At 51.2% G+C, this 11,968-nt stretch overlaps 5 protein-coding genes across 5 annotated transcripts; 3 read left to right on the plus strand and 2 right to left on the minus strand.

Annotated features, from left to right (window-relative positions):
* Positions 1-181: 181 nt before the first annotated feature.
* On the minus strand, positions 182-2,605 carry N7446_006288 (Het-C domain-containing protein; the record flags this gene model as incomplete). The annotated part of the gene is made up of 4 exons (XM_058515036.1): positions 182-2,033; positions 2,110-2,268; positions 2,320-2,467; positions 2,527-2,605. 4 exons carry the CDS (start codon positions 2,603-2,605, stop codon positions 182-184), a joined length of 2,238 nt encoding a protein of 745 aa, XP_058372214.1.
* Positions 2,606-4,418: 1,813 nt separating this feature from the next.
* N7446_006289 (uncharacterized protein) lies at positions 4,419-5,916 on the plus strand (the record flags this gene model as incomplete). The annotated part of the gene is made up of 5 exons (XM_058515037.1): positions 4,419-4,832; positions 4,929-4,975; positions 5,019-5,027; positions 5,089-5,784; positions 5,853-5,916. The coding sequence occupies 5 exons, from the start codon at positions 4,419-4,421 to the stop codon at positions 5,914-5,916; spliced, it is 1,230 nt and encodes a 409-aa protein (XP_058372215.1).
* A 1,233-nt stretch (positions 5,917-7,149) lies between these two features.
* On the plus strand, positions 7,150-7,875 carry N7446_006290 (phytanoyl-CoA dioxygenase family protein; the record flags this gene model as incomplete). Its single annotated transcript, XM_058515038.1, has 1 exon — positions 7,150-7,875. The coding sequence occupies one exon, from the start codon at positions 7,150-7,152 to the stop codon at positions 7,873-7,875; it is 726 nt and encodes a 241-aa protein (XP_058372216.1).
* Positions 7,876-8,240: 365 nt separating this feature from the next.
* On the minus strand, positions 8,241-9,880 carry aglA (putative alpha-galactosidase; the record flags this gene model as incomplete). The annotated part of the gene is made up of 2 exons (XM_058515039.1): positions 8,241-9,320; positions 9,389-9,880. The coding sequence occupies 2 exons, from the start codon at positions 9,878-9,880 to the stop codon at positions 8,241-8,243; spliced, it is 1,572 nt and encodes a 523-aa protein (XP_058372217.1).
* Positions 9,881-10,324: 444 nt separating this feature from the next.
* On the plus strand, positions 10,325-11,966 carry N7446_006292 (Zn(II)2Cys6 transcription factor domain-containing protein; the record flags this gene model as incomplete). Its single annotated transcript, XM_058515040.1, has 3 exons — positions 10,325-10,393; positions 10,556-11,177; positions 11,251-11,966. The coding sequence occupies 3 exons, from the start codon at positions 10,325-10,327 to the stop codon at positions 11,964-11,966; spliced, it is 1,407 nt and encodes a 468-aa protein (XP_058372218.1).
* Between the last annotated feature and the right edge of the window lie 2 nt (positions 11,967-11,968).

Here is an 11,968-nt window from a genome sequence, read left to right on the forward strand (position 1 = left end):
AATGACCGTCACTTGAACTCGACTTTCTGAGCACAAGCAGCCAAACTTCCCAGTCCCACCGTCATCGTTAACTTCGTCTCATTTCTCATCTTCGCTCCATGTCATTGTTTGATCACTGTATTCACTGCGTCTATCATCAAAACCACGATCCAACTTTCATCAACGACTCCTCAAACCCTCCTCAATATCTGTGCTCATGGTGGTGGGCGTGGCCGCGGGAGCCTTGCTCCGCGTACGACTGAGAAGAACCATGCTGGACATTGTCATAGCCGGTATTCGGATTATACTCTGGCTGGATGTGGCCCCCTTGCGAGTCACCAACCGCGTGAGGTTGTGATCCATATTCATAACCGCCACGCGGCTGCTGGCCACCATCTTCACCAATGTCACGAGTCAGACCGCCAGGAATAAAGTTCGAGATTTTGCTTTCGAGTTTGTTCAGGTTCGACATGCCTGGGATTGGGAGGGAGGAGAGTTTTTCCCAGGGCAGACCAGAGGAGGAGGAGTGATTTGAAGAGGAGCTGTTTGATTGTTGTTGGAAGAAAGACGAGAAACCACTCGATGATTGACCGTGGCTTTGGGCATTGCTGTTACCGTGTCCGTGCTTGTTTGGCTTTTGACCCGCCAGTGTTGGGAATCCGCCATGGCCGCCACTGTGGGTATGGCTGACGCCGCCAGTGTTACGGCCTAACCTGACACCCTCCGAGCTAAGGATGTCATTCAGAGAAGCGCCACGGTCTGAACGAGAGTGGACCCAGGTCTGGACGGCCTCGAACATCGACCGGTGAGCCTCATTGTGCATATCACGCAGGGCGGGGTGGTGGAAGACGCGCATGCAATCTTCCAGAACCTGGTGCTCAGGGACGTCGATGTGTTGCCAAGCATAGAGGATGCGAGGAGCGACATACTGCACAATGGCAGAGGCGACCTGACCAGCGGGCTCGTTAAGCACATTGGCGAAATGATCCTTTGAGAGCAGGGAGTGGGTGGGATCAGTGCAGTGAGGATCAGTCCAAGGTTCGTACTGGTGCTTGCCCGAGGCGTCAATGACACCCGCTGACCCGGTTTGCAGGGACTTGGAAGCCGCCTTGATAAGAGGGCGCACGAACGGCGCCAGCAGCGACATGATCACGACAGTAAGAGTCTCAGAGATCTTCTCAACAAGAGACTCGAGCCCGGGGATCTTTTCAATAATCGAGTCGAGCTTGCGCACGACCTTGTCGCGGAATGCCAGAATGGGATATATCTTGGCAACTGTTTCCTGCGGGTTGAAGTCGGGCATGCCCTCGAACCCAGTGCCGGGTCCTGATCCCCCAGAAGATTGGTTGCCACCCGAAGCACGAGTGGTCTCTGCATACCCCGTGGCAACACTACGACTCCGATTAGCAGACTCCTGGGCGGCTGATGACCTCTTCAAACTCTCAGCCTCGGAGACAAGATCCTTGGTACCAGGGATCTTGCCGAGCAGACCAGTCAGAGCATTAAGAGAGTTATTAGACTGAGCATTCGTCTCAGCATCCCCCAAAGCAATATCCATCTCATTGACCTCAGATTGCGTGAAATGATCCGTAGCCTCTCCCAGCACGGAATGGAAGAAATCAACCATGCCAAAGGTCCCAGTGACAAGCGGGAAAACGCGCTTCCCAAGGATATTACACTCAGTCGCCACGCCAGTATGCGGGAACACATTGCGCATGCCCATCTCGCGCAACGCCAGCTCGATATAGTTGGTATGCGCGGCGAAATCTTCCAACGTGTGCAGTCCCTGTCCCAGACACCGCAGCGCTTCAGACAAATCATTCTCGTTGCCCTTGTTCTGCCCACCATGGATGTATGTTCGTCCGTAGTGGATGCTGCGGCTCATGCTGAACTTGATGTATGCCGCGCTGGTGGCCCAGTCGCCTCGTTCGTTGGCGATATAGTTCTTCATTCCGCTGTTCGGGTCGATTTCAAGTTCGATATTGCGAACGGGTGGGCGCAGGCGTTTATCGTACTGGCGTGCATCTTCGTTGTCTGCATAATCCTTGGGATTGCTACATGATCAAAAATTATTAGCAAGATGTCGCCTTTTCTTGACGCGCAGTCATTCATATCTTATTTCACACTCACTCGATATGTTCCTCCGGACGATAAACACCCAATCGATCAGACGTCACTTCGAATTCACCCGTCGCATACCCGAAGCTCAGGAACGAAAGGACCCACACCAGGACGCGGATAGTCTCGGCCTGCAGACTTTTGAGTGTGCCGACGTCCATTGCCTGCGAGCTACAAAACAAGTCAGCTTGTGCTAGTTTCTGGCTTATTTCCTGGACTCACTAATCCCGCAACCAGTTGCCGAAATATACACGCTTGATCATGGTTGCGGTCCATTTGTGGCCGTGGATGAATGCCAGCGTCTTGAGAACATCTTCGATGTCGCCATGGCGCCAGTTCTTGCCTTCGACAGCAGAGATAGATGCGATATCTAGGAATTGTCAGGAACGTTTTTTTACCCTTGTAGATCTATGGAAGGAGGGTACATACTGCCAGCTCCGAATGCGTGCACCTGCGGGAGGATTAGGAGCAGCACCAGCAGAGCGGAGCCCGCGTGGAGGAGGGGCATGGTGGGGGTTTGCTGTTCGGGTTTTGTGCAAGCTGGGGGCTAGAGGACTTTGGAGGATATGAATGAAATATAAAACAGAATAGAGTCAAATGCGAAAGAAGTTACTGTGAAGCAGAACCAAAAAAATAAGCGCAGCCCTGTTGCTCAGCCTCTTGGCTCTTGGCACGGTGATCCCAATGACGTTGTGCTGAACTACTCACAATAGGGGCAGATTCAGGCTGTGCTAGTGATATTATTATCTTTCCTTCTATTTTTGTCCTTGAATAAGCTCCATGCAGCTACCTAATAGCTGCCTAAGACTCCGTACATAAACCTATGTGGCACTGCCGAGGTACAAGTTACGGAGGATAATCACTTGCGAACACCGAACTATCGTTTCACCACTTTGCTCTCATAGAATCTTTCTCGAACCCTAAATAAGCTGATCCATTTCCGACTTGGCTCGGTGATATTCAAGTATCTATCTTGCCTACGCACCCATATCCAGCTTCTTCGTTTTCTATTGCCCCTTCGTTTCCCATTACCATTCAGTTTCGCGTTTCTCTTCCGTTTCCCATTCTAGCAGTGTTTTAGAATTAGATAAATTAATCGGATGGCTTAGACCAAGTCGCTGTTTTCACTTGGCTAAGTAACTTCGTAGCAGGTTGATGGCTTCGGAATCGTAGCCTGAATATTTCCAAGTGATAGCAAGTTTAGCCATACTGGCCAGCGTGTCGGGATGTCCTCGCCGATCCTTCGTCTTGCTTCTTTCCACATTTACACCTGGAGCTGCTGGGCCTCCTCCCACCGGCCCACAAGGCTATACGCTTCCGCCAACATGTGCTATAAGCGACTTTCCTCATGCTCTTCGCCGAATAAGAGCACCCTTTATTTTCTTGATCTGAATGCCATTTCATGTATATCAGCGACATTACCGCTTTCCGACTAATGCATCGAGACATCGTGTCACGTGATCCAGGATAGATCTGAGCATAGTAAGCTAGTTAGCCTGAAGAGCAAGACTTCTTCCTCTCTCCATCCTTCTCTACCGATAAAATTGACATATTATTGCTTCCTTTCCAGTAGTCAAGAGATATCCGATTTGCAGAGCAGTGGCTGCAAGATATCTTCGGTAATGCTATCATGTCTTGGCTGGAATGAAAGCGATTATGCATGTACCTTGTTCTCTAGAAAAAATGTGCTACATACTGTACATAACATTTGCTCGCCAACTTCCGATGCGCGACTGTGGTACGCGCAATAGAGGAGGAAATAGATAACGGAGCGTGGATCAAACCATATCTCTCCCCACACCTCTCTAAGAACCTCCCAGAACATTATACCAGGCTTTATAGTAGTTTACAATGACTCACTGAACGATGAAACCCAGGACGGTGCTAGATGCGATACGACTTTGCAGGGGTTGGTTATATATTAAACCAATGCGAACTAGCAGGGGGCTACTGGCCCAAGAAACAAATGATGTATGTGCAGAGGAGAATCTAAAAGAACACCACCTACAAAAAAATAATCAGGGAATCCCTGCACCAGCCTCTTGAAGTTTATATACAGTCTACCTTATGACGCAATCATAACAACTCCCCAGGTTCCACACGGCTAGGTACCTTGGAACTCTAGCGTCATTAGGTCCACTTAACTTGCAAAAACGCGCTTTACAGCCTTCTATTGGCCATGTAGCCTGTTGATGATGAACCATGGCCCCAGCACGGTGAGAACGGGCGGGGGATCTAATATATGAATGGCAACTAGTATAACACTTGAACGCCTTCAGTAGGGCATTTCGTACTTCCCCGGAGTGTATTACTCAGACGACATGGTCGACGAGGAGAAAAGCACACAAGACTCGGTCCAGCGCGAAGCAGCCCAGAGGGGTCTCCAGAAGACTGATTCCAATTCGTTTACATGGAACACCGACCACAAAGACTTCCCACGTAATTGGACACTCTGGCGCAAAACCTACGACGGGCTGCTCATTTTCTTCCTGGAATTTTTTACGACCGTCATCAGCACGACGGGTCCATCAGCCACCGAGCCTGCTATGAAAGAGTACAGACTGAGCAGGGTGATCGCTTTGACGTGTTTCCAATTCATGTATGGCATAGGACAAGCTCTTGGAGGGCTAGTCATGCCGCCCTTCTCCGAAACGCTAGGTCGACGGAAGTCCTACTTGTTTTCGGCAGCTTTATACAGCATTTCGTCTCTGTTAGTCGGGATCGTGCCTTCACCTGTAGGTGTCATTGTTTGGTCGGTTCTTCTCCGGATTTGCGTCATCTGTGCCATCTATCGTGCTCGCAGGTAGCATCGAGGATCTATACTCAAATAGGAGCAGGCTGTGGTTCCTCTGGCTATGGAACTGCAGTACCACGTTTGGTATGTGTCTGGGCCCGATATATGGGTCGTACATTGCTACCAGTGCCGGTTGGTATGTTTCTTGAATCAAATGCTCATGGAACTGGCCGTCTTATTTAAGCTAACGTTAACAGGCGGTGGATCTTTCATACATCAGCTATCACTTCCGCCGTTTTATTTGTTCTCCTTTTTGCCGTCAAAGAGAGCCGGCCAACCAAACTGCTTTCGGAACGATTGGATAGTCTGCAGTCAGAGGTCGGGAGTCTTGACTTGGATCTTACCAATCCAGATCGCCCTACTCGCCCGTACGAATTCTTGACTGTTATACTCCTACGACCAGCCCGGTTAGGTATGACGGAGCCTATAATCATTCTTGTCGCGTCCATTAGTGCGACGGTATGGGGCATGGTATATCTCTTCACGGAGAGCTTCACAGTCGTTTACAGCCAGTTTGGCTGGGCTGAAACGTCCACTTCGCTGCCTTTTATTGCTCTGTTACCCGGTGTTTTACTTGGCGGCTTCGTTCGCTTGTGGGACCAACATCAAATGAACAATAGGCAAAGGAATGGAGTTAGCCCTAAGCCTGAAGACAAGATCAACGGTTTTGCAATTGCAGCTCCAGCACTCGCTGTCGGGCTCTGGGTTTTTGGCTGGACAGTCCCACCACTGGTTCACACGCACTGGATCGTTTCCATGTTCGGTCTTGCCCTGATTGGTTTTGCTGTGAATGAGTTCGCATACACTCTAAGCGGCTACATTGCTGACTCGTACACAATTTATGCATCCTCAGGCCTGGCCGCTGTGGCTTTCCTACGAGGAACATTATCAGGGTGCATGCCCTTGTTTGCCTACCAGATGTACTCTGGGCTTGGTTCAAATATTGCAACTAGCATCATAGCAGCAGTCGCGACATTGTTCTGCGTGACACCGTATATATTCCTCAAGCATGGCCTGCGGCTTAGAGAAAGAAGTCGGTTTGCAAGGTTTAGTGCGGAGATGAATGAGCGACAGAACATTGACTGAATAGGGCCAGCACCATTAAGCGGTGCTGGACTTCGCGGAGATGTCACAGTGGCTTCAGACTCGCGCGCCTTAAGAGAAGCCTAACGACGAGAGCGGCGATGCGGCCACGGCCGGCCTCGCACTAGCAGACCTTTCGTTACCAGGAAGTGGAACGCTTTACATGTACGTACAAACGTATATACATTTGTGGTAGCCTGAATATCGTATAGGGCTTTTCGAAGCCTAGCTTCAAATAGCAACAGACGATCTGTCATATGCTACGATTATAAATATTCGCAGAAACTTGCGAGAATTTGGAAGTGTCCACGCACCCCTATCTCGAATGGGACAAAAGGGGATCGTGACACCACTGACGAAGTGCTCTGCGATCGGACAACCTGTGGGAATTTCAGCCTATACGTCGACAGACGGGAAAGGGAGCAACAATTGACACATTGCTCCCTTTCCCGTCTGTCAAGAGCTTTGCCCTAGTACCTTCGCCTACGGACATATATCCAACATCCAGTTCTTTGAGAGTTTCCCGATGCTTAAGAAGCATATCCTTGACCATTTGCAGATCAATATAGAAATGAACTTTCAGCCCCTTCAGACCAGGGACTCGGACCTGTAGCTCCCTGATAACCTCGGCAGGTCACTCCAGAGGGCAAGTGGTTGGTAGAATGGGGATTCGAATTCCTGCCACGTCTCCAAACGAGCAGGCGTCCGTCTGTTTGGCTTGTTTGCTGGATTAACGAAACCCTGGAGACCTTACGATTCCAATACAGGAGCTATTCTTAAGCTTTTATTTACGACTGTACTGGAATACTGCCAAGAAAGGGATTCAGGGGGCAGAGTAACCGTAGGAGGTATAGCGTGTTTCAAAAGAGGGTTCGAGAAAGAATCTCTGAGAGGAACCGGTGAAATTGGTTTCGATCCATCTTGTAACTAAAACTAACCCTAACAGCGATATAATTGTTATTTGTTGATATATGGTCGTATTGGATCCACGGTAGTATTGAGAGTCCATAGACACGGTAACATCAACCCCGCATAAAAACATGTCTCCGATCTCACCACATTCATATATATACTTCTACTTCTACTACTACATCTACATCTACTCTACACTTTACACTTCCACACATCTACAATTCCACTTCTACTTCCTTTTCATACTCCCTCACACACATACCATGACAACTCCCCACCTCGACGCCCTCCGCCGCGACGGCTTCGTAGTAGTCCGCAACCTCCTCACCCCAACAGAAGTAACACACTACCGCGAAATCGCCACAAAAGCAACAACGCTCACAAGAACCGGAAGCTGGCCACACTTCCGCACGGTGCCCAAACAATTCCCCCCATGGCCGACAACCCCACCACCAGCCTCAGAGGGCGGAATCTGGGGCGTACAGCACCTCCTGCATCCCGAGATGCCGGGTCGGGACAGTTTCGCACGGTGTTACTTCTCACCCTCGATCCTGGCAGTTGCGGAGGAATTGATGGGTGTGGACAGTACAACTTCTGCTTCCGTTGAACCACTTGTGATGGAATTATTCAACCTCCTCGTCGCGCCCGAAACGAAAGATTTCGAGCTGCGCTGGCACCGCGATGATATCTCTGAGCATGCAACGGCCGACGAGGAAATCGCTCAATTGGCTGCTAAAGCGCCCAATGGGCGGCAGGGTCATTGCCAGTATAATCTGGCGCTTTGTCCGGATTCGTCGTTGATTGTTGTTCCGGGAACGCATGGGCGGGCGCGGACGCAGACGGAGCGCGAGGCAGATCCTTATGCTGCTTCTTTGCCGGATCAGCTTGTTGTTGAGCTTCAGCCTGGGGATGCAGTGTTTTATAATAGTAATATTTTGCACCGCGGGGTTTATCGGGGGAAGGAGGAGGGGGTGTGGAGACTAGGTTGACGCTTCATGGGAGTATTGGGTTGAAGGCTTTGGGTGGGGATGGGGAGCGGGACGGTGATGTCGAGGAGAAGAAAAAGATTAGGGCTACGGCTGTTTTGCAGCATGGGGTTGGGGCTTGGGTTCATCGCGATGATGCTGCTTTTGGGGTTGGGGAGAGGGCTGAGAGGATGAGGGCTAATCTTGTTGAGATGGGGACTGGGGAGGGGGTTGGGTTTTCTTTGCAGGGGTAGATGGTGGTTTTTGATGGAGATTGAGCTGTGTATTTAGTGAGTTCTCTGTATATCTGAGATCTTGCATAGCAAATGTATATGTATATGTAAATGTATATGCATTTGTATTTGAACCCTACTTGGATCGGTCTATCTCTAGGATGTACTGACACTCCCGCGTAGGTTTACACCACTAGGCAACCCAAAAATCTGCGCAGCACTATCCACCACACAAGACGCAATACTCCCACCCCCAGACCCCTCAGTCAGACAGCCGCCGACATGCTCGTTCCGCAAATGACCAGTAACATAGTGCGACCAAGTCGTGCGAGCACCATCACACTTGGCGAGAGAAACTCTCTTCCCATTCTCTGAAGCAGCAAGACAAGCCGTTCGATCAGACAGTGGACTCAAAGCCAGCTTGCTCCCTTTAGCATCAACACTCCAAACCTGAGAGTCCAAGGCACGGCACTCTTCAAAGGTGGCTTTCCCAGAAGAAGCCGTCATACACAAACCAGACGGAGTGTGAAATACCATTCCCGTAGGTATGATAGCAGCGCAATGCTTCGGTGTGATACGGTAGACACTGGTAGCATGCGAATCGAGCTTGATATCAACAGCAGCATGTATAGTCGAAACATGACCGGTCCAGAGATTGCGAGCGCGGTACTCGCAGTGTGACTGAGACGACAAACCAAGACGGGCAAGAGAAACACTCGTCCTCGCAGTTGTATTGCCGCGGTTCAGCACAGTGAGAAGTCTATCCCCATTCGCCAACGAGCGAGTCAGCACGTCGAAGGTCCCATCACGACTAACCAAAGCAGCCTGCTCAGCCAAAGGATCCTGATCAACCTCAATAAGAGCAGAATTGCTAAGATAGGCAATATCCTCATCAGACAGCGCAGGAATATAAGCACTGATAATAAGCGGCGCAGAAAACGAAGCCCAGAGCGCAAAATGCGACTCCTTTTCAACCTGTGTCAAGCCAGGATGATCAGGAATCAGGAAATCAGGATCATTATAATACCCGGGAGCCTGGTAGCGCACCAGCAGGGTATTATAGTCATAATTATTCATAATACTATCCCAAGCACTGCCCTCGCCAACGTAAACCAAAACATCAGTCGAATGTCTCGCCAACTCGCCATAACGAGGCACCCAATCCATAACAACAGCCCAATCAGAGGCATTGTCCGCAAAATAAGCCGGCGCAGACTCAGAAAAGGTTAGCGGTTTCTTCATTCCACTGAGTATATCATGCCACTGCCCATAGCGCACACGATACTCCTCACGAAGCGACCGACCCCCTCAGCCCAGACATTACACCCATCCAACTTAAGATAGTCAATCCCCCAGCTAGCGAATGTCTCCGCGTCCTGCTGTTCATACCCATAAGAGCCCGGGTACCCGCCACAGGTTAGATTCCCGGCATCTTCATAGATCCCAAGGTGGAAGCCATGATTGGCGGCGTACTCCGCCAACCAGGGAATGCCGTGCGGGAATAAGGTGGTATTCCACTGCAGCGAGCCGTCGGCGGCGCGGTCATGGCGCATCCAGCAGTCGTCTAGATTGAGGCGGTTGTAGCCTGCGCGCTGGAGACCGCGGGTGAGCATTGACTGGGCTGTTTCTGTGAATAGGGTCTCGTTCAGATCGCACATGAATCGCGCCCAGTTGTTGAAGCCCATTGGTGGGGTTGGGAGGAGAGTTGGGGTCTCTGTTGACGCTTGGGCTGGGAGTAAGGGAAGCATTAGAAGGTTGGCTATACTTTGTGTCGACCAGGGAGACATTATTTTCATTTTGAATGGGGTCAATTGGGGTGACCTTCAGATGATGGGTTAGAGTGAGAGTTTGGACTTTGAGACTGGAGAGCTGGGGGGGGAGGGATTGGCTGTACTTGTGCCCAGCAGGGGTTAACTTATATGCCCCTGACTATGTTCTGCATCTCAACATTTCCCCGCACCAGCGTCCCATTGCGATCTCAAGAGACATTAGCAATGTGACGGTGGCATGGGAATAGGACGTTGAGTGCATAAGTGCGTAGGGCAGGGATGGAGACGATTTCCAAGATCTGCAGGTGGAGAGCGGTATCGAGCTCGTAAAGCGCAGCTCCCGATGGAGGAGACAAAAGGTCTCGAAGTTTATCTCACCCGTTTAACCATCTTGCCTGACAAAAAGCTTAGGATGCCGACCCACGTCGAACGGTTACCCGATCTCTCTATCTTAACCGCTTCAACCTCACCATGCCCGACGCAAAGACCAAAATCCGCCCCCAGCAATCATGTCTCAAATGCCGTGAGCGCAAAGTGAAGGTATTTTCTCCCACCTTCTTCTCCCCGTCCTCTTCCGACTATTCGGCATCATTCCGATCCGCTCGCAAAAGCTCCAACCCACTAGCCCAAGTCCAAACACCCCAAGTCAAGTCAGATCAAGCACCACAAACCCCAATCTAACCCATTCTTCCGAATAAACAGTGCGATCGCTCTATCCCTTGCCACGCCTGCATAATCCGCGGCCTCGAAGCAGAATGCACATACCTCACTACAGCCGAAGACCGCGCCCACATCAGCCAAGCCGAGATTATCGATCAACTCCGCCGTGAAGTGGCCCAGTTGCGCGGGCGCCTGAATCAACCCCCGCGAGATCCCAGCCAGAGTCCCAGTCTGGGCAGTCGGTTGAGTCCGGGTTCCGATCGCGATCGGGATGGGGATGAGCGGAGACAACACACGCCGGGGTCAGGGTCCGGAGCTGGGGCTGGGGCTGGGGCTGCGCATGGATATTTGAATCAATCTCAGTCTCAGCAGGCGATTATGGGATATGGGCCTGCGTATGGATCGCGTGATGCGCAGGGGTTTCTTACTGGGCACGGACATGGACATGGTCATGATCCTGGGGAAGGGAGTTGGCGCGGGTCGTCCCCTTCGTCCACTATGACTAGTTCGGCGACCGTTATGAGTCCTGAGAGTACGGGGAGTGAGAATGGCTCGGGTTCGGGTCCAGGCTCTGGCTCTGGGTTTCCTGTTGCCACGGGGTATGTGCCGCAGGTTGCTGATGTGGATGGGTCGGGTGTATCGGGCGATGCGCTTGTCCTTGGACGTGAGTTTCTCCTATTTCCCTGTGGTTGAAGATTGTGTTGTTCTTTTAGAATTGAACTGACAAGTACTTACAGATTCACTAGAAGACCCGACCATGTCGGGCTGCTATGCAGGCAATCTTGGAGCGTCCTTTTCTCCGGGTGATATGTCCGGCGTCGTCCCAATGACGGGTCTACCGCCGAGCGGGATACCTACGAAAGATGGGCTTGCTGGTTTACATGCGCCAATATACAGAGCTGACGGGGTCGAGTATCTTATGAGTGACGGGGCTGAAACTCACCCGCGCTATCCCGACCAGAGCGTCAACTATCCCATATCATCGACACAATATGGAGAGGAAGACAGGCCTGCATTTCCTCAATGGGGAGATGTATACAGCCAGCAACAAGGCCAATTGCAACAAGGTTATCCGCATCAAACCCCGTCTCATTCTTCTACCAACACCTTTGCCAACATCTCGAATATCCACACAGCCATCACCAATCGGAATCCCTATACTGATGCACCACCGTTTCCTCTCCCAACACCAACCCCTGCAATAGCGGCCGATCCTTCCAATTTTCCCAATCCCACTTCCCAACATATCCCCTCCCCAGCTATCACGAACCACATCCCGAACTCCTGGAAAGGACAGGGAAAGCAGGAGCTCCTGGAGACGCTCCTGGAGACGATTGGCAGCTGCGACGAGCAGAGCGTCGCTCAGGTTGTACAAGTCGTCCGAACGAGCGCGTCACCCGAAGAGGCCGTTTCTGGGATCTGTCGTGTTCTGGGGATTGGGAATGGGCGGTGACG

Source organism: Penicillium canescens (genome assembly GCF_028828765.1).
Source record: "Penicillium canescens strain IBT 15451 chromosome Unknown utg000004l_segment0_segment0, whole genome shotgun sequence".
In the NCBI taxonomy this organism is placed as follows: Eukaryota; Fungi; Ascomycota; class Eurotiomycetes; order Eurotiales; family Aspergillaceae; genus Penicillium; species Penicillium canescens.